At 50.7% G+C, this 17,544-nt stretch overlaps 1 protein-coding gene across 1 annotated transcript; it reads right to left on the bottom strand.

The window, feature by feature from the left end:
• Window positions 1–2: 2 nt before the first annotated feature.
• Window positions 3–16,653, bottom strand: SLC68A1 (solute carrier family 68 member 1). The gene is made up of 9 exons (XM_085307523.1): window positions 16,617–16,653; window positions 8,275–8,543; window positions 7,671–7,750; window positions 6,415–6,864; window positions 5,389–5,506; window positions 4,305–4,401; window positions 3,365–3,536; window positions 2,445–2,638; window positions 3–1,893 (listed from the first exon to the last, which is right to left on the bottom strand). The coding sequence occupies exons 2-9, from the start codon at window positions 8,437–8,439 to the stop codon at window positions 1,640–1,642; spliced, it is 1,530 nt and encodes a 509-aa protein (XP_085163649.1). The 5' UTR covers window positions 8,440–8,543; window positions 16,617–16,653; the 3' UTR covers window positions 3–1,639.
• Between the last annotated feature and the right edge of the window lie 891 nt (window positions 16,654–17,544).

The following is a 17,544-nucleotide window of genomic DNA, read 5'->3' as shown; positions in this document are numbered from 1 at the left end:
AATACAGAAAAGATCATCTTTAATTTATGAAATGAAGAATCAGTCTCAAACCTTGTTGTTAAAAGTCACACAAATACTTATCACTGAACCATAATGAGCTACAGCAGCTGTGCAGCAGGAACCATGACAGCTTCGCTGCCTCTTGGTCCAAGAGGGAAGGCAGCTGGGTCCTGAGGCAAGATGGCAGGTTTGTTGGCTGTGACCCCCCCCCCAAGAGAACCTGGTGGAGAAGCTGGGGAGGTGACTGAGCAGAGAACTGCATGTCCGCGACCACACACTGGCCTTCAAGCACTGCCTAGACATCCCTCCCTCCTGCAGGAGGGCACAGGGCAGRCACCTGCTGGCCCAGACCCAGCCTGCTTTGGCACGTCTCTTCTGACTTAGTTYTGCCCACTAACGTGTTGAGGATTGAGGTGATACTGGCCCTCACCTCAGAGGTCCCTTTGGTGACTACCAACCAGAGCCAGGGAGACCAAACCTCCTGCTGTCTTCCCTCAGCCCCTTTGTCCAGCAGCCAGGTGAGAAGAGCAGCCYCTGGGGCACCCCTCCACACAGGGAGGAGCTGAGGTGTCTGTCCATCTGTCTCTCTCTGCATGGAGGTAAAGTCTCAAGCATTCAGCTGTTCTGGGTTGTCTCAAACAAGCTCCTAAGAAGAATCAGAGGCACAAGAGCCATACTCCCCCCCCMCCCCCCAAGAAGGGAAGGCACTAGGCTGCCTTGCTCTGGTACTGGGATGACCCTGCCAACCTCTCTCTGGGGCAGACGCACCCTTCCATCCACTCAGTTACAGGTTGGTTTGCAGACCTTGACCCTACCGCCCCAGCCACTGTGGGAGCATGCTCATGGCACAGACGTGGCAGTAGTGACTGGAAGGGGATATCAGGGGTAAATGCAGGCAAGAGGATGCCAGACGAGGTCTTCTGGCTCCAGGCTCTGAGCCYAGTTCAAACCCACTTCACTTCCCAGGCCAGTGACAACTCTTYCTGTGAGGCCACCTAAGGGGAAGCCTCAGCACAGAACAAGAACAGCCAGAGGACCCTGGCTGTAGAGGATGTTGTCCTGAGAACWACAAAAGCCTCAGAGCAAACTTGGTCCACCATTTTGTGTGGCAGGGGTTATACTAGCTCCGGGGAAAGGCCTTCAGCATGCTCCCATCTCTGCTCCTCCTGCTGTCCTGAAATCACACCTTGGTCACCTGGTTCCTCATGAGCCTCCCACTCCTCTCCCTGAAGCTGCAGGGTTCTAGCAAGGAAGGACTCGTGCTCAGCCAGAGAAGCTACAGCTCCCCAGGACCATTCCCAGGGCAGAGCGCAGGATGTGGCTCTCSATCACACATTGCAACCTAGTGCCTCCTGCTCCAGGATTAACAGCTCTGTTCCTCAGGACTGGAGACTAGCTAAAGATAAAACACTCTTGCTCCTGTGGGCACAGCCACCTCTCCCCACCCCACCCCACGCTGAACACTGCTCAGCCTTCCCYGGTGACCACCTCCTGGAATGACTAAACGTTGGCATTACGGCATTTCACAGCTGAATCGTAAACACATGGGTTTCTCGGCCAGTGACCCCCTTGCCCAGTCTGCGGTCCTGCATCAGCCTGGAGCCAGGGAACGGGAACACCACCACGGGCTCACCCATCCTTAAATCATTTTCACCTCTGGAGCTCGGCCTTGTGTCAGACTTTGGCGCTGAGCCTTCACCATCTGCAGGCGCTTCCCRTGCAAGCTGAACTGAGACCAGCTGAGGAGCTGCAGCAACGCACACGTGATGGGTACGAAGACAAGGAGGTAAAAACAGCCCTGGCGAAGAGTTGGCTCCCAGGCTGCATCAGACTCCAGCTTCGGCTGGGCGCTCACCACGTTGCTCAAGGGGTCGCGCTGGAAAATGTCGTAGCCTGGCGCCAGGGGAGAATTTGTGAGAGTGGGGACAGTGGGACCCTTGTCCCTTCCCTGAGTGACTGGGCTCGAAGATGCAAAACCAGTTACAACTTGGCAACTGAAGAAGTTCTGTCTCCTCCTTCCCTTCCCTCCACTCCCCCCCCCCAAAAATAATAATAATTTTAAAAAAGCACAGTGGAGGACACTCAGCTCACCRGTCTTAGAAAGGGACAGGGCAACTGAAACCAGTCTTAACAGTGTGGATTCATCCTTAACTTGCAAACTGGGGGAAGTGTTGGCCTTGTCCTCAGCTGAGAGATGACCAAGCCCAGCACAGGAATAGGGAGCAGGGCCAGATCCCAGTGAAGCACTGAGTTACCTGCTAGCTGGGCCAGGCTCCACGGAAGCCTGAGCTCACTGGAATGTCTGTGCCAAAAGGGCAATGCAACGCTGCACTGCTGAGGCACTAAGATGTCCTGCAGCTGCTCTTGCCAATGGGTCGTGTCCAAATGCCAACGCGCAGAGCTACCCTCACCTGCCCTGCTGCCATCCCCAGCAGCGCTCTTACCTGTGTATGCGCAGAGCAGCCAGGTGCCGATCAGAGGGGCAAAGGTCTGGCCCGGTTTGGTGACCAGAGCTACCATCCCAAACAGCAGTGCTGAGGCCGCCTGCTTCCTACGGTTCAGGACTAGATCCTCGTCCACCAAGTCGGTGACCACCAGGTTCAGCAGCTTACAGGTCCCCTCTGTGAACACTCTGTTACTGCAAGAAAACAGGCAAAGCACTGAATAGGGGCACCCAGAAATGACAGGAGCAGGTGAGGAATCAGAGAAAACAGAGAGAGAGAAAGAGAAAGGTTCCCCAGCACGTTAGATGAAGATTTCAGAAGCYCTTGGTACCAGAGGGATGCACTGCTAGCAACGTGTGTCCCTGCAGTGATACCCTGAATTAGTTCCAATTTGCAGCACAGCTAGCCTTGGGGACAGGAGAAGCCACAGTATCTCCCCAACCAGCTTAGCTCCTGCCTGTAAGATGCATGCGAGATGCACATGCATGCCAGGCACGAGACAGCTCTGCAGGGAAGAATGCCCGGCCAGGTTCAGGCCAACAGGAGCTAGAGCAGCTGGACAAGTGGCTTATGGGCAGCTGCTGCACTTACTGAGAGCTGTTTCCCCAGGCAGCCTGCAGAAGAGGAGGAGAGCTTGGCCCAGCAGCTGGGAGAGGCTGCTGCAGGTTGCCACCTGCCCTGCCAGATCTCTGCCCTCCCACGCGGCATCGCTGCCTCCCTTGCTCTGCTGAGGGCACAACTCGCAGATTCTGCAGCTCAGGTTGCTGTTAGAGCTGGGAAACATCAGACCTGGGAGCCACTCGGGTTCTGTGCAACCCTAGCTTCTCCTCCCTGACCCCAATTCCACTCTGTAAAATGGAGACAAGCCATTTCCCTTCCCGGCTGGCAGGGAGCAGAGGAAGTGAGCACTGCTTGCTTACCTGGCAATGAAGATGCACAGCAGATACACCTGATCGGGTCCCGCAAGGAGCATGGCAACGCTGAGAGCCAACTTCAGGAAGAAGAGTCCTCGCACCACAGCATAAACCCCACAACGGCGGCAGAGGGACAGGAAGTAGAGGTTGTTGAGGTGAGGGGCAATATAGGAAACACCTGAGCAGAGACACAAATAGCTTGAAGGAGTTTCAGTATCCACCTCCTCTGAGGACTGATACTGAGACCCTGTAGCCAGCAGGAGTGCAGGGCAGAAAGTACTTAATAACTCCCCCACACGTGTAGGAAGAGGTAATAGCTGTAGCAGATTTATTCAGTGGGTTTGCAGCAAAACACACACTCTTCCTGCAGAGGGAGGCCTTCTTCCACCAGCCTCAGAGGCAGGAAGGAAGAGTAGATTTGTCTAGTGTCACATAGCGGCTGGGAGCTAGCCCTGGGGCAGAAACGAGCGGGATCGGACAACATGACCAGACCTGGCCTGCACAAAACCCTCCTGGGTAACTAACCTCCTAAAAGCAGTGCCCACAGATCTGTGGAGCAGTCTGGAAGTGGTTCACAGGCTACAGAAAGAGACTGAATTAAGGGCTGCTTCTCCTGTTGCAGCTACTTCCTGACCTGGAGCTGTATCTGCAGACACTACTACTGTACTCGGAGCAAAACCTGTATGGAGCTGTGGAATCCAGGCCAGAGCCCAACACTTTGCACTYTTCACCACCAGAAAAGGCTCCAAGCTGTTTCTCTTGTGCTCAGGAAGGAAACAAGGTTGGAGATTCAGAGGTTTCAAGGAAGCATATGGTGTGTGTGTGTGTGGGAATCTTACAGCTCAGAGAGCTGCAAGCATGCCTCCCCAGCTGGACTTTGAGAGGGGAAAAGCCAGTCAGGCAGATTCTAACCTGCCTGCTCCCTCCGGCCCCATCCAAGACTCACCTAGCAGGAAGGATCCAGTAGAGACAGAGATCTGGTCTGACAGCAGGTGTTCCAGAAAGAGGGGGAAGAAGTTGCTGTTAAAGTGGCAGTGAAAAACCTGTGAAAGCAGCATGCAGACAACCTGATCAGCAGTAAGAAGAGAACAGAAAAAGCYAATGGTGCTCTGTGCTCTGTTATCTTAGGAGCCCTGTGCTAAGGGATTGTACAGGATGGGCCTGGAGTACTTCAGATGAGTGGGCCCTTGGCTGTGGAGATTGTATCACTATAGGCTTTGAGTCTGCAAAGCTGCAACACCATCAGCCATGCCCAATCTGTGCCTGGGGTCAGGCGTTCCTCACTAGTGAGCTTCACCACATTGCTGGGGCAACAAGGGGCACCTGCACAGCACACTGCGCTGCTAGGACATGGCAGGGCAAGAAGGTGACAGCAGTCACCACAAGGGTTTGAGGGAGGCAGTGGCATGGCAACGGGGAGAAGGCAGCRAGACCCTCAAATGCACAGATGTGGATCAGCATCCAGCACTGGCCCAAGAGAAATGCAAGGATCCCTGGGGAGACAGGATCTGTGAGTGCAGCACACAAAGCTTTGGAAGGCCAGGCAGGCTGCCGGCATTTGGTAGTAATCACTGAAGAGGATGTGAAACAGAAACAGCGAAGACTAGCTCGGAGATGGATCCAGCTGGACAGCAAGAGCGGTGACGTGAGCCTCGGGAACACAAAAAGGGAAGGAGACGGTGCTGACAGCTAGGCCAGCAAACCTGCACTCTTGAACTCCTTCCCACCGCAAGCCAGGCCTTGCGTTTCTGCGCCCCAWGTGGGCTGTGCAGAGCTCCGCCTGGCCTGCGCTGCAGACAGAGCGGGGAGCTCCCCACAGCCTGCTCAGGAAGTATCCTCAGGTCACAGGCAGAGAAAGTAGCTACTAGCTGCTGAATTAGCCAAATGTGTGCAGGAGACTTCAAGAACARGCGGGAGCTGGTAACACCTCTGCCCTTCCTGGGGAACTGGCATCCTGTTGAATCACCATCTCAGACAGTCACAGCCAGTGGCTCATCCTCTGAATCACAGCGTGTCACTGCTGCACCTACCTGGACTAGGTTCATGCAGACAAACCAGAGGAAGTTGCGATGTCGGGAAAGCTGCTGGAGATACTCTGCCAGGGTGATCCTCTTCTCCTGGGGGACAGAGAGTTTCTCAATGTACAGCCTAAAGGGAAGGAAAAAAAAAAAAAAAAAAAAAGCTACCTGTGAGTCCTTCATGCACACAGGGGTCTGCAGCACCTCGTGTCCAGGTGCTGACCTCTCTGTACTCAGCTCCCATCCAGGCCTTCCCTTTTCCTGGACCAAACCAAAACAGCAGAGTTTGCAACAATGTTTGCTTATAGCTAGCAAGAACAACAGGCTACAGGTCTCTGAAAAAAACGTATACTCTCTGAATATGAAATTCAGACCTTTGTCCACAAAAACATTCTTCTCTTACCAGCCATTCTACTACACATGCTCCTACTCCAGATGCCTGCGGTCACCTGAGAGATCTCAGCGGGACCTGCTGTGTTAGTATAGCATAATGCTGGCAGCTTATAACAGGCAACAAATGAGGCAGCCCGAGGGAAGAGCCAGGGAGCTGAACAGAGAAACCAGCTGCATCATGGCCCACCAACAGCCCAGCCACTATCAGGCAGCTAAAGCGAGCAGAGGGGTAAGAGACATTCACTCGTCCTGTTCCACAGGAAATGGGCAGCAAGGTGGTCTCATGCTCAAGCGGGAATATTTTCATAAATTTTTTCTGACGTTTTGCCACTCACAGGCCTGGGTGCTCTAGTTATTAACATTTCTTGTTCCAAACAGTGGATGGGCCATACAGCAGGTCAGGGCTCTGCCTCCAGTTAGGGCCAGAAGTGTCACGAGACAGTTTTGTCCTATTTTCAGAGGGCCTTAGGAGCCAGTGTGGCAGAAGTGATTCTGAAAACTGTTCAACAGACAAGAATCATAGATAATTAACAAATTTTGCCTTGCCCTGAGTCATACCACGCATTTAGTATGCTGTAAAGCAAAACAGGACTCTACAGATCTATGCCAGGACTTTGTTTCAGCTGCAGAACTGGTGACACTTACTCCTTCAGTGTTGATTCCTGGTCCCATTTTGCTTTTCCATCAGCTTCAAACCGCTGGCGGAGCAGCTGTGTTGACAGGGTAAAACCAATGATGGAGCAGAGAGCCAGCACCACACAAAATATGCGAAAGGAAAAGAAGTCTTCTTTGTTCCACACTGCATAGGACATGAAGACAGAGAGAGAACCTACGGCACTGAAGAGGGCGCAATAGAAGTTGAGGCTAGTCCTGTCCTTTGCTGAAACAGCCAGGTCTGCAAGCAAGGCGTTGTGATGGAGGTCCACCATGGTGAGAAAGCTGTCGTAGAGGCAAAGGCAGAGAAGGAACTGCAAACCAGGATGAGCCCAGGCAACCCAGAATGCGAGGAAAGAGATGGCAAAGAGGGGCCCATTGTGGCTTAGCGCCTTGAGTCTCTTCAGAACTACTTCTGGGGAGGAGATCTCTGCTCCTGGCCTGCAAGAGAAAACAAAAAAACCCACCCTTAGACACTTGGACAAAACCCTCAGGACCAAATGGGAATCTCAGCCACACGCATCTCTCYCTTCATGCAAGTTGCATAAGCAGCCTAGACATAAATACAGCATTGCTAAGGTAATAAGCACCCATGTCAGATACCTTCTCAGCTAATATGCAAACAAATTGAGTTTAAATAGTAAAAAACAGGGAAGAATGTGATTTTCTCTCTAAAACAAAGCTTTCTGTGACAGTCTTGCATTGTCTGCTTCAATCAGCACTTAAAAAGTGATCCCTWCACTTCAGTAAACAGTGCAAGGATCCTTGCCATGAGTTTCATTAAAAGCTTGAAGGTAATACACAAGAAACACTAACAGCCAACAGTGACCTATGATTCAGGGAGTGTGGAAATGAGATCTGAGGCATTCCAGATGGGAATCATTGTCCTTTCTCCCCATGTTGTCTCCCAAGCCACATGCAGATATTTTCCAATGCCCCGCTAAGAGGCTTGCTCGAGCAGCAGAGGCTTCAGATTTTAGATGCCTATATTTCAGGTTCAGTACCACTCATGGAATTGCAAAGAGTCAGGCTCACATCTACCCATGCCGATGTGCAACTTCCTCTATACAGACAGGTACCAAAATRAAATGCAGAGAGCACTGAAGTCCTCAGGTACCACGAAAAAGAGGTATTTATGAGTTGTACGCTCCAGCAAACATTCCAAYGCCACTTTAAAGCTGTCACTTGCACGTTATCTACCCCAGAGAGCAAACAGTCTCACAGCCTCTGCTGAAAATGGAACTTACTGCTGTGTGCTAAGGAAGACTCGGTCACTCAGCCAGCCAAACAGAGGATCATTGAGGCTATTCCAGATCAGAAACACAGTCTAGGAAAGAAGACAGAACAATGAAACAAATCGCAGTGACCTCCTCTAGAGATCCAGTTTTGTTTCTGAAGCAACCAATGCTCAGCTGGCACAGCAAACAACCAGCAGGAACCCTTTCAGCACACCTTCTCAGCCCCATCACTGTTGTACAATTCTCCTGACTATAACAGCCGACAGACTAAAAAACGGTCTAAAAAACTGAGGCCAGCGGTTTTCCAGGTCCGTGGAATGCCCTGCCCCCCGCCTCCCAAGGAACGGATGTCTTAAGAACAAAGTTTCTGGTATTTCTATCTCAGCTTGTTCTCTGTTTATCTAAGTGTGGAAAAATAAAGAGCAAAAGTTAGCAGTCAGGACTCTTTCACTCCTTTCCCAAAGGGGAAATGCAGCTAGTTACAACAAATAGTCTTTCCACTTTTAGCAAGGCGCAGCCTTAGCTTCAGCATTTTTKGGGTTTTTTTTGTTTGGGTTTTKTTGTTGTTGTTGTTTTTAATGTAAGAGGCCAGAAATCCATGGAAAAGACTAACCTCTCCTATCCAAAAGGACAGTTTATCAATCTTGTAAACTGAGACAAAGGTGTCCACGTAGTACAGGAGGAATACGTTGTGCAAAATGGAAACAAACAGCGACAGGGACCCGTAGATCACTGCAGTGGGCAAATGAAAAAGACAGGCCAGCAGCTGCAACCCCATGGTGGTATATTCAATGTTTGGCTCCCTAGATCACCTCCATTTCAGGTGGGATGTCTTCTCCCAACACCTGCTAGATCTTTGTTGGGGCCAATCCATTGTTGCTCCTGCAGGACGGAAAAAAAGATATCAGATTAAATTTCTTAAACTAAGATCTGAACCAAATTAATTGATAAGTCTTTGCCAGCAGAGATCAGAATTCATACTGCTTTAGGAGTTGTTCCTAAACAACTCCTAAATAGATGAGATTTAGGAGGCTAAAAGCYTCCTGCTGCACTAAAGCTGTTCCCTAAGCAGAGGCCAGGCTGTAGGCTTTCAGGAGTACAACGGTCTCCCCACTAGCAGGCTGCTCAGTCCTTTATACTTCAATGTTCTTTGTTACCTGGCAAATAGCCGATTAGCTGTTTCCATCTCTTTAAAGGCAAGATCACAAGAGGAAACAAGCTAGGTAAGTGCAAACAAAAAAAGCAGCCTTTAGAAAACAGAACTAGTCACTGACATTCTTAGGTTTCGGTAATTTTTAGCCAAATAGAAACGACAACAGCTTTGATGTAATTTCACATGTGCACACTGCTTTCCCCAAGCAGTCACAGCAGACTGCACCTGGGCTCACTTAGACAGCAGTTATTTATGGCAAGCAACGTTGCTGCTTCRCGGCATGCACAGACACGACCAAAACGCGATGGCATGCAGCAGACGCATGCGTTCACGTGACAAAGGCGACCAAAAGTCATTCAGCAGCTGTTCAGCTTTTCTTTGGATGGCCTGTGGGATCTCTTTCTGAAATAAAGATGCTTTTGCTGGAGAGTAATATGTATGGAAAAAAAAAGTGGAAACAGCAGCCTTACACTGGAACAAGTCACTGCATGTTCAAGAGGTGCCGAGGTGCGAGTGGAAGGGAAGGAAGGACTCCTCACACCAGCACTGACATGCAGCTCAAGGTCAGGAAGCCCAGTCTTCCTCTCATGATACACATTCATGCTTTTCAGACTGAGGCCCATCTCATCGTCAGGACGCTACAGACCAGATGCAAAACACAAGGCACCTCAGTGCRCTCAACTTTTGTGTCTGGTGAGATTGGAAGGGTTCTTACATTGATGCAAGTCAGGCTGACATGGGCTGAAGATGCTAAGAAGCCACAACGTGCACATATCAAGTAATAGCAGAATGGCTAGAGCAACAGTGTTAAAAGCAAGATATAGGACTGAAAGATGCTCCAGTTTCAGCCCTCCAAAGTTCGCATTCACCCAGTTTCATACCCAGCTTCACAATGCAGGGTATGAAAGAGCATATCAGGAACAGGAAACAGCCCAGCAAGGCAGCCTCCTACGGCTTGCAACATCAGCAGCCTCAAGTCCAAGTAGAGGAAGCAGATCATGGGGAAGAATAAACRGCCAGCTACGAAACTTGATGAAATTCCAGTCCCATTCAGCATTTCCCAGAAGTCATGAGTCTGACCACTTCTAGGCAAGATCAGAAAAGCAAAAATAACCGTCTGTTCTGCCCAGCCCGAGGAATTCCTCACAACTAGTTCAGCAGGAACAGGAAAAGCATTTGTTCCAATCAATCACACCACTAGACTGAAACTGCACATCGACCCCACTCCTAGCCCAAGCTCTAGACCTCAACGAGATCCAACTGCAGAGCTCTCATGGAGCTGAGCCACCATTCTGTATCCCCACCACACCAAAACCAATGGGCAGATGAAAGGAAGACAGTGCTTGGAGKGGAATTCAGCTAGACAATGAACATTTATAGGTGTAATTAAAGACAGACAGGCTGACGAGATTCAAGGGGAAACTGCATTTACTATGGTCATGAACTGAAAATTAATAAAACGTTTGTAACGTATAAAGATAAAGGTTTGGAAAAAATGGAGAGCTAAGCTATCTAACCCACTGACAAGACCTGTGTCTCTCACCAAGAGCCTTCTGCGGAGGATTGGTTCGAGGGCAGATTAAGCAATCTGAGTGTTGGGTGCCCTCRTGAATGGAACGCAGAACACAGCAAACATTATTTTCACAGAATCACAGAGTGGTTAAGGTTGGAAGGAACCTATGGAGACCACCTAGTCCAACCCCCCTGCTCAAGCAGGGTCACCTACAGCATGTAGCACAGCATCACATCCAGGTGGGTTTTGAATATCTCCAGAGAAGGAGACTCCACAGCCTCTCTGGGCAACCYGTTYCAGTGCTCTGTCACCCTCACAGTGAAGAATTCATATTCATACAGAACTTCCTGTGTTTCAGTTTGTGCCCATTGACTCGTGTCCTACCACTGGGCACCACTGAAAAGAGTGTCCCCATCTTCTTGACACCCTCCCTTAAGATATTTGTAWACACTGATATGATTTTGCACCATATGAAGCCTCAGTGTATCCYGATTTTCACCACTATGTATACATCTAGTCCTAATACAAACTTCTTGAGACGTAGATGAGGGAAGATGAAAGAAGGGCAACTAAAATGATCAAGGGGTTGAGGCAGCTGCCTGCTGAGGAAAGACTAAACAGCTGGGACTCTTCAAGCAGAGAGGAAAGGCTGAAGGGGGTTGTGATTAAGGTTTACAGAATCCAATGCGTAGCAGATGAGGTGAACGTGGAGCTGTTATTCACCAAGTGCCAAGACACAAAAACTAGGGGCACTCAATACAACTTGCAAGAAATCAGTTTAACATAAACAAAAAGCAAAAACTTGTTTGCTGTTTGGCAGGTAGCAAACGTCTGAAATTTGCTGCTGAAGGAGGTTGTGAAGGTGGGTGGCAGGTTTAAAGGATTAGACAAATTCATGGACAAGAGATCCGCAGAGAGCTACTAAAGGGGATCAGGCAGGGAAACCCCTCTGATATCCCTAAGCCAAAGACTGTGGATGCTGGGGACGGATGAGTGCAGAGGCCCACAGACAGTGGCCAGGCTCACGCGCTCTCCTCCTAAACAGCATCTCCTACTGCTGCTGTGGGACAGAATATGGAGTCAGATGGACCAACGGAATGACCCATTAGAGCAATTCTTGCACTTTAAATGTACATCACTGCTGCCACTCGGTCTTTGGTGAGTTGTTGAGAGCAGTAAAACAGCAGGTAACAAACCCTACCAAAAAAAATCCCCCAAAACAGAACAGCATAGTTTAGTTTTCTGTCATTTTATTCCCCATGAACAGACTTCTTGTTGTGGGATCAGACAGGCAGAAGCGCCAGCATGAAAGAAGTGCTGGGAACTTAGCTGCAACTTCCACAGAATGCTGTCTCTGCAGGGTAAGGCAAARGGAGCAGTAGGCCCCACCACTCACACCAACAGGACCTGTGCACAACAGGAGATGCAYGGAAAGCATCTCCTGCTTTTCATTCACATAGGAATTAAAGGGAAAAATATGCCCCAAGTTGATTCTGWGCCAACAGGTGCTCCACTCCAGGAGGTTCTCTTAGTGGGACAGYGATTTTTGTGATATACACGACCACAACCAGCGGATTAGAGCAGTTCACTGTGTGCCTGCCAGGAGCCCGGAGAAGGGGTGTCCTGACTAGCATTTTCAGTTGAAAAATCACCACATTGAACAACTCACACCAAGTGAGAAGCAGGATAGGATAAAAGCAGCAGTTTTAAGGAGAAGAGARGGTGCTGGGGGTTAGCTTCTCTAGTGTTACCAGTACACGCATACAAATCTATCCTGCTGGTGAATTAGAGTGGTTTGGCAGGTGGGGGTTATTTTAGACAGTTAACACACAGTCACACACGGGAAGATCCAGGGGAGTTCCAGGCTCACATTCCCTACTTTGGCTCACTCTCAGGCAGTAGTTAACTGCTGTGTTATTACTGGGAAGGGATGGGGATAACGGGTAGGTGACRAACAGTTTAAAAGCCTCGAGCATTGCTAGTAACAGCTAGTTGCACATCAGCTCAGTACAGCGCTCCTCAGAGGGGGGGGTTGCTCAGCCATTACCCCCACACTAGCACGGGCTCGAGGCAAGCACATGTACTCCCCAAACCAGCGCTAGCCAAGCTCTGCGTTGTGCCAGGGTTGTGCATCCCAGAGCCTCACTTCCGTAGCCTGTTTGAAAGTAAAGCCCACTCTAGGTTTAGTACGCAGCGCTGCACTTCACATGAGTATCCATCCAAACGATGCCTCACGAAGCTCATGTTGCACAAGCCACAGCTGCTGAAGTTTCCAGAGACACCTCATTTTCTCATTTATACGGTACCGTGCCCTTTAGAAAAGGTGAAGTTCCACTTCCTCTCCCTTTTTTCCCTTGTCACTCCCTCACAGATGCACAAGCCCTCAAGCCAGCTGGCATTTGTAAATGATTTCTCTTTGCTGCAATAGTTGTTAGGTCATTCCCCACCCCCCCCATCTGCAAATGTGCAGATGAAAGAAATCAAATTACAGCTGTCCGTAAAAAGTAGATTCTGCTTCTATATCCAAAGCGCTGTGTTATTTAAATTTGCCATACTGGTATTTTCATAACCTTTTCCTTTGGATAGAGCATTACTCATAGTGTGTGTCAGAACTTTTCAACATTAGGCTTTAAGAAATAAGGGAGAAAGAGTTCCAAGAGGGAATAGCTATCATTCATTACACTGAACTTCTAAAGCACAGTCATGAAGAAACAAGCTTGTAAATTAGAAAGCAACTAGCCTTAGCTTCAGAAAACTCCCACCTCTGCATTTGACATCTGGCTTTGCTTCTGATGGTGACGTTTGCAGATCGTATCTTTTTGAGAAGACTGCTTGAATACTGCCTACCAGGAAAGCACTGCCTTTGTCTGAAAGCACTGGCATGTAGCGGCTGGAAATACACCACGGTTAAGGACTCTTACATCTGTTCTGACTTCCTAGCCGATTCACAGCTGCATTCACAAGTCACTAAGTCCCACAATGATTTGGCAACCCCTTGGCCTTAAAACGTGACCCAACTGCCAGTGCCTGAGCTCCAGCCTTCCACATCTAAAGCCAGCTATACTGACTTGGCAATAGAGCCATATACATGAACCCTGGCTCAACTCAGTCTTTTAAGCAGGGCCAGATAATTCCTATACGGTGAAGCTACCTCTCAGGGACCTGCAGCAGTCTTCTGTGGACCTGACTGCTGTAACAGGATGACTCTCCAGTTCATTCTTCATTAGGTGGGTAATGCAGCCTGGAATATCCCAAATAATATTTCAGGATATGTCTAAGCTCGCTCAGCAGTCACTAGAGGGCCTCTGCTGCATATGCTGCATTTTGGGAGGCTTACAGGCTCAAGGAGAGGACCGGACAAATACACTAGCTCCACGTCTCTGCGTTCATAACACAATAAATCCACCAGCAGAACAAGCTGCCCAAGAGGGGTCGATATTTCTAGACATTCCTTGAGTCCAGACAGAGCAGGGCTGCTGGCTGTCCAGTCCTGTTCCTGGGAAACCTGGCTAGAGCTGCTCCCATGAACAAGCTGCTGCTCTGTGAACCGTTCCAGTGTAGTGCCTGGTGGGAATGCCAGTTTAAATAAAAGTGACTTCATTCCAGTAGGAACCAGACTGCCCAGAACAAGGTCACTTTTATTCCTGAGTAGCTTCCACAAAAAGAAGTTACCCTAGAACAGTTATAGCTCAGTCCTTCTTTCTCTGCAGCTACGCCAGCCAATCAGGGTTTAAACAACTTATAAAAATCTTCAAATTCACTTTTTGCAGGTGAACAGCTGTCTAAAACCAGATGCACCCAGAAATCCACTGTCTCAGCACTGGGGGGTAAAGATCCTTATTTCAATTTCAGATATAACTGTCATCCTTCTAGATCCCATAAGCGGCATCCTCAGCCAGAGGACACAGTCGTGGATGCTTTCACCTGGTCAGGCATATCAGTCAGTGACAAGTCCATTTTGTGAGCATGGAACAGGCTCTGCACACTCCTTCCCTACCAGTACATGGCCACCATGGAGAGAGGCCACCACAGCACAGAACCTTTGCAGATCCTCACCCCACGAAGCTACTCAGATTCTGACAGGTTCTGTTCAGTAAAAACAGAAATCCCTGCACAGAGCTTTTCCCACTAACTCTGAATCAAACTTAAAAGACTTTAATTTCAGCCAAAAAAGAGAGTCTCAAAATCCTATTCCCATCTCACAAACGCAACTCAACTTACAGAATCCACTTGCCAACAGAGAATCTTCATGAAACACCGAACAGAATCTAAGTGGAACATTAATGAATTCATTGATGGCAGATTCCCAGCAGCCTGGTGACTGAAAAGCAAAGCAAAGCAATAAAGCCCTCAACAACCTGATACCAGCTGAGTCAGGCAAGGAAACATATTGCTTTGAAGAAGCTAGTAGGGTGATTCTTGGTTATGTTTACCAGTTCAACAATCATAGGTACCTTGGTATCATAAGAAACTTGGCAACACCCTTCTCATTACCAGCAATCAAGTGCTTCCACCAGGTGCTTCCGTCACTTCCTCAGAGCACTCTGGGATATGCATGTAAATAGAAATGCTACCCAGACAATAATTAACATTTTGAATTAGCCAGTATTTTCTGTGGAGCTGTGTGCTGTGTTCAAGCAGAGCAATCTTGTCAAATTAGATCCCATTCTTTGATGAGATTACAAGTCTCATTAATAATGGTAACTAGGAAGCTCTCATAGTCTTGGAATCTGGCAAGATACTGAACTTAACAACACACGGCATCCCTTTTCTAAAYAATTCATTGTTTTACAATGCACGGAAAACATGTTAGATGGATTAGGAAGTTGCTGTAAACATAGCTGCTAATCCTGTAGTGGACTTCCATGGCACCGGTAGAAGGACCATCACCATGTAACTCTGGCATCAAATTGCATATTTGGAAGCAAATATGAAACCATTATTGAGAACAACCCACAAGAACAGGATCACAGAAGCTAAAAGAAGGGATTACTGCAGTGATAGGTGTCCTTCTTGTTCAGTCCTATTACAAAACACACACACCACAAGGTGGGAAGAACTTAGTAACACTGCCCAAGCGGGAGCAACTGGGAGCTTCCACTACAGTATCTTGATTTTCTCTCTCCAGGGGACTCATTTCAGTGTAGACTGTCAGGGAGACTTTTCTCCTGCACAAACCTTCAAAGCTGCAGTCGCTCCCTAACACCCCAGCTTTAGCTACCAGACCATAAGTTATTAACCGAAGGGCTAAGCACAGCCCAGCCACTGARGCTATCTCCATGGCTGGAGAGCTCTATGGTGTTGAGGCCTGAAAAATACAATGCTAGATTACCATGTAAATTAGCCCACATTCACAAGAACATTTTTGTCAGCAGGAAGGGAAGCTATGAAGCCGGGCAATACCTCCGAAGTGAGGCCCGGAGACAGGGACACCATTTCTTYGGTCACCCGGAAGGGCAGTGGTGCCGCTGCCGCCCCTCAGAGCCAGCCGGCATCCCGCAGCAAGGCCCCTTGAGAGCGGGGAGAGACCTAGCGACGGAGGGCCCGGGCAGGGGCGAAGCCGACGTCCCCGGAGGCGAGGAAGGGGTTTTCCCTCCGCCTCGGCGGTGGGCTGATTTGGGGTTTTGCCACATGGGTTCGGGCGAAGGCGCGAAGGGGAGAGGGCGGCCGCCGCCGGCCCCCAGGCGCAGGGGAGGAAGGGCTCCCCACACCACCTGCTGCGTGGCAGAGGAAGGCCGGGGCCACCTCTCCTTCCTTGTCTTGGCAAGGGAACGCGGCTTGGAGCAGGGTCCAGAGTGAGGGGCGGGCGGAGGGTCCCCTGCCCCCAGACACTGACAGGAGCCCGCTGCCATGGCAGGGACAGAACCCCCCCCCCCAACCAAGTGGGACTACCTAGATTAACGGCGGGGGCGGGGGGGAAGCCTACCCCTGGGCTGTACCACTGCGGGAGGTGGGGGGGATACCTATGCAGGGGGACACCCCCACAGGGGCTGTACCACTGCGGGGGAGGGGCACCCACTTGCCCCACTGCAGGGAGAGGGTTACCCCCAATGGGGATGTACCACTGCGGGGAGGAGGGGGGGGTGACCCCTACTGCAGCTGCCCCACTGCAAGGGGGCGCAACACGCCTCCAACCGCCCACGGGAAGAAGCATCTCTCCCACCCCTCGCCGGGGCTACACACGAGACAGAACCGGGTCGGCACCAGGGCGAGGGGGAGCGACACCCCACACCGCACCGGGACACCGAGACCCAGCCCCGCCGCAACCGCCCTCCTCGGCGCCTCCTACCTGCGTCCGTTACCGGCGCTGCCCCCGCCGTACCGCCGCACCGCGCATGCGCCCCGGCGACCCCACCCACCCGCTCCCACAACGGGCTCCGGGCAGAAGCCATCTTGAGTCGTGGCGAGTGAAGCCGTCCCTCCCAGCAGCCATCTTGTGTGAGGGCAGCTCGCTGGGAAGCGGCGAAAGGCCACGACGGGCTTGGCATTAGCCACACCCCTCTGCGGGGCGGGGCGGGCTCCACTAGGCCCTTCTAGCCAGAGGAGGCCTGCTATGGCAGGCCACTCTATGACCCGTGCGGCTGGTTAGGTGCCTGGCCTGCTGTCGCCATGGCAGCGGGCCCGGGCGGCGCCGGGGCGGCGASGCGCTCAGCTTCCCTGCTAGGCCGTGAAATGCCGTGGTCACCCGTTACCTGGGCTCGTCCCGGGAGATTCGTTTTACCTTACGTTGTCCCAAATATTTAAGAGGCTGCATTACTTAAGCTCTCTTTTTGGCAGGTTGCTTTTATAAATTTGTAGAAGCCCAGTAATTAGCCATGATCGGCAGGTTTTGTAATTAAAGGGTGATCTGCAGGCACGTGGCTTTGAGCTGTCCTTAGGGCACCTTCTGCAGCGCCAGTTACACGTAGCAGTCACGCAGGGACTCCTGAACCCGGCCTGGGGGTCGTGTCTGTAACAGCCCGTCGTGGCACAGGTGCTTCCAATAGCGCCCGGCGGGGGTATTTCCACGGCAGCCCGCGGAGGGAGCAGCAAGGGTGGGTGCTGGCTGGGYCCTGCTGCTGAGGGTGCCTGGGAAGCTGGGGGTGGGAGCAGGCGCTGCTTTAGGTCAGGCCCTGGAGTTTTGGTGAGTGTTTTTGCTGCTGTGGGGYTGGTGTGTTTGTGCTGGCTTCAGCCCCCCTTGCCCACGCCCTGTACCCTCCCTGTGCCTGAGTTCTGCT

The sequence above is a fragment of the Rhea americana genome, unplaced genomic scaffold (assembly GCF_003343005.1).
Source record: "Rhea americana isolate MKP2758 unplaced genomic scaffold, rheAme1 scaffold_104, whole genome shotgun sequence".
Classification (NCBI taxonomy): domain Eukaryota; kingdom Metazoa; phylum Chordata; class Aves; order Rheiformes; family Rheidae; genus Rhea; species Rhea americana.
Note: the sequence above shows the minus strand (reverse complement) of the source record. Positions and strands in the feature narration are given on the sequence as shown.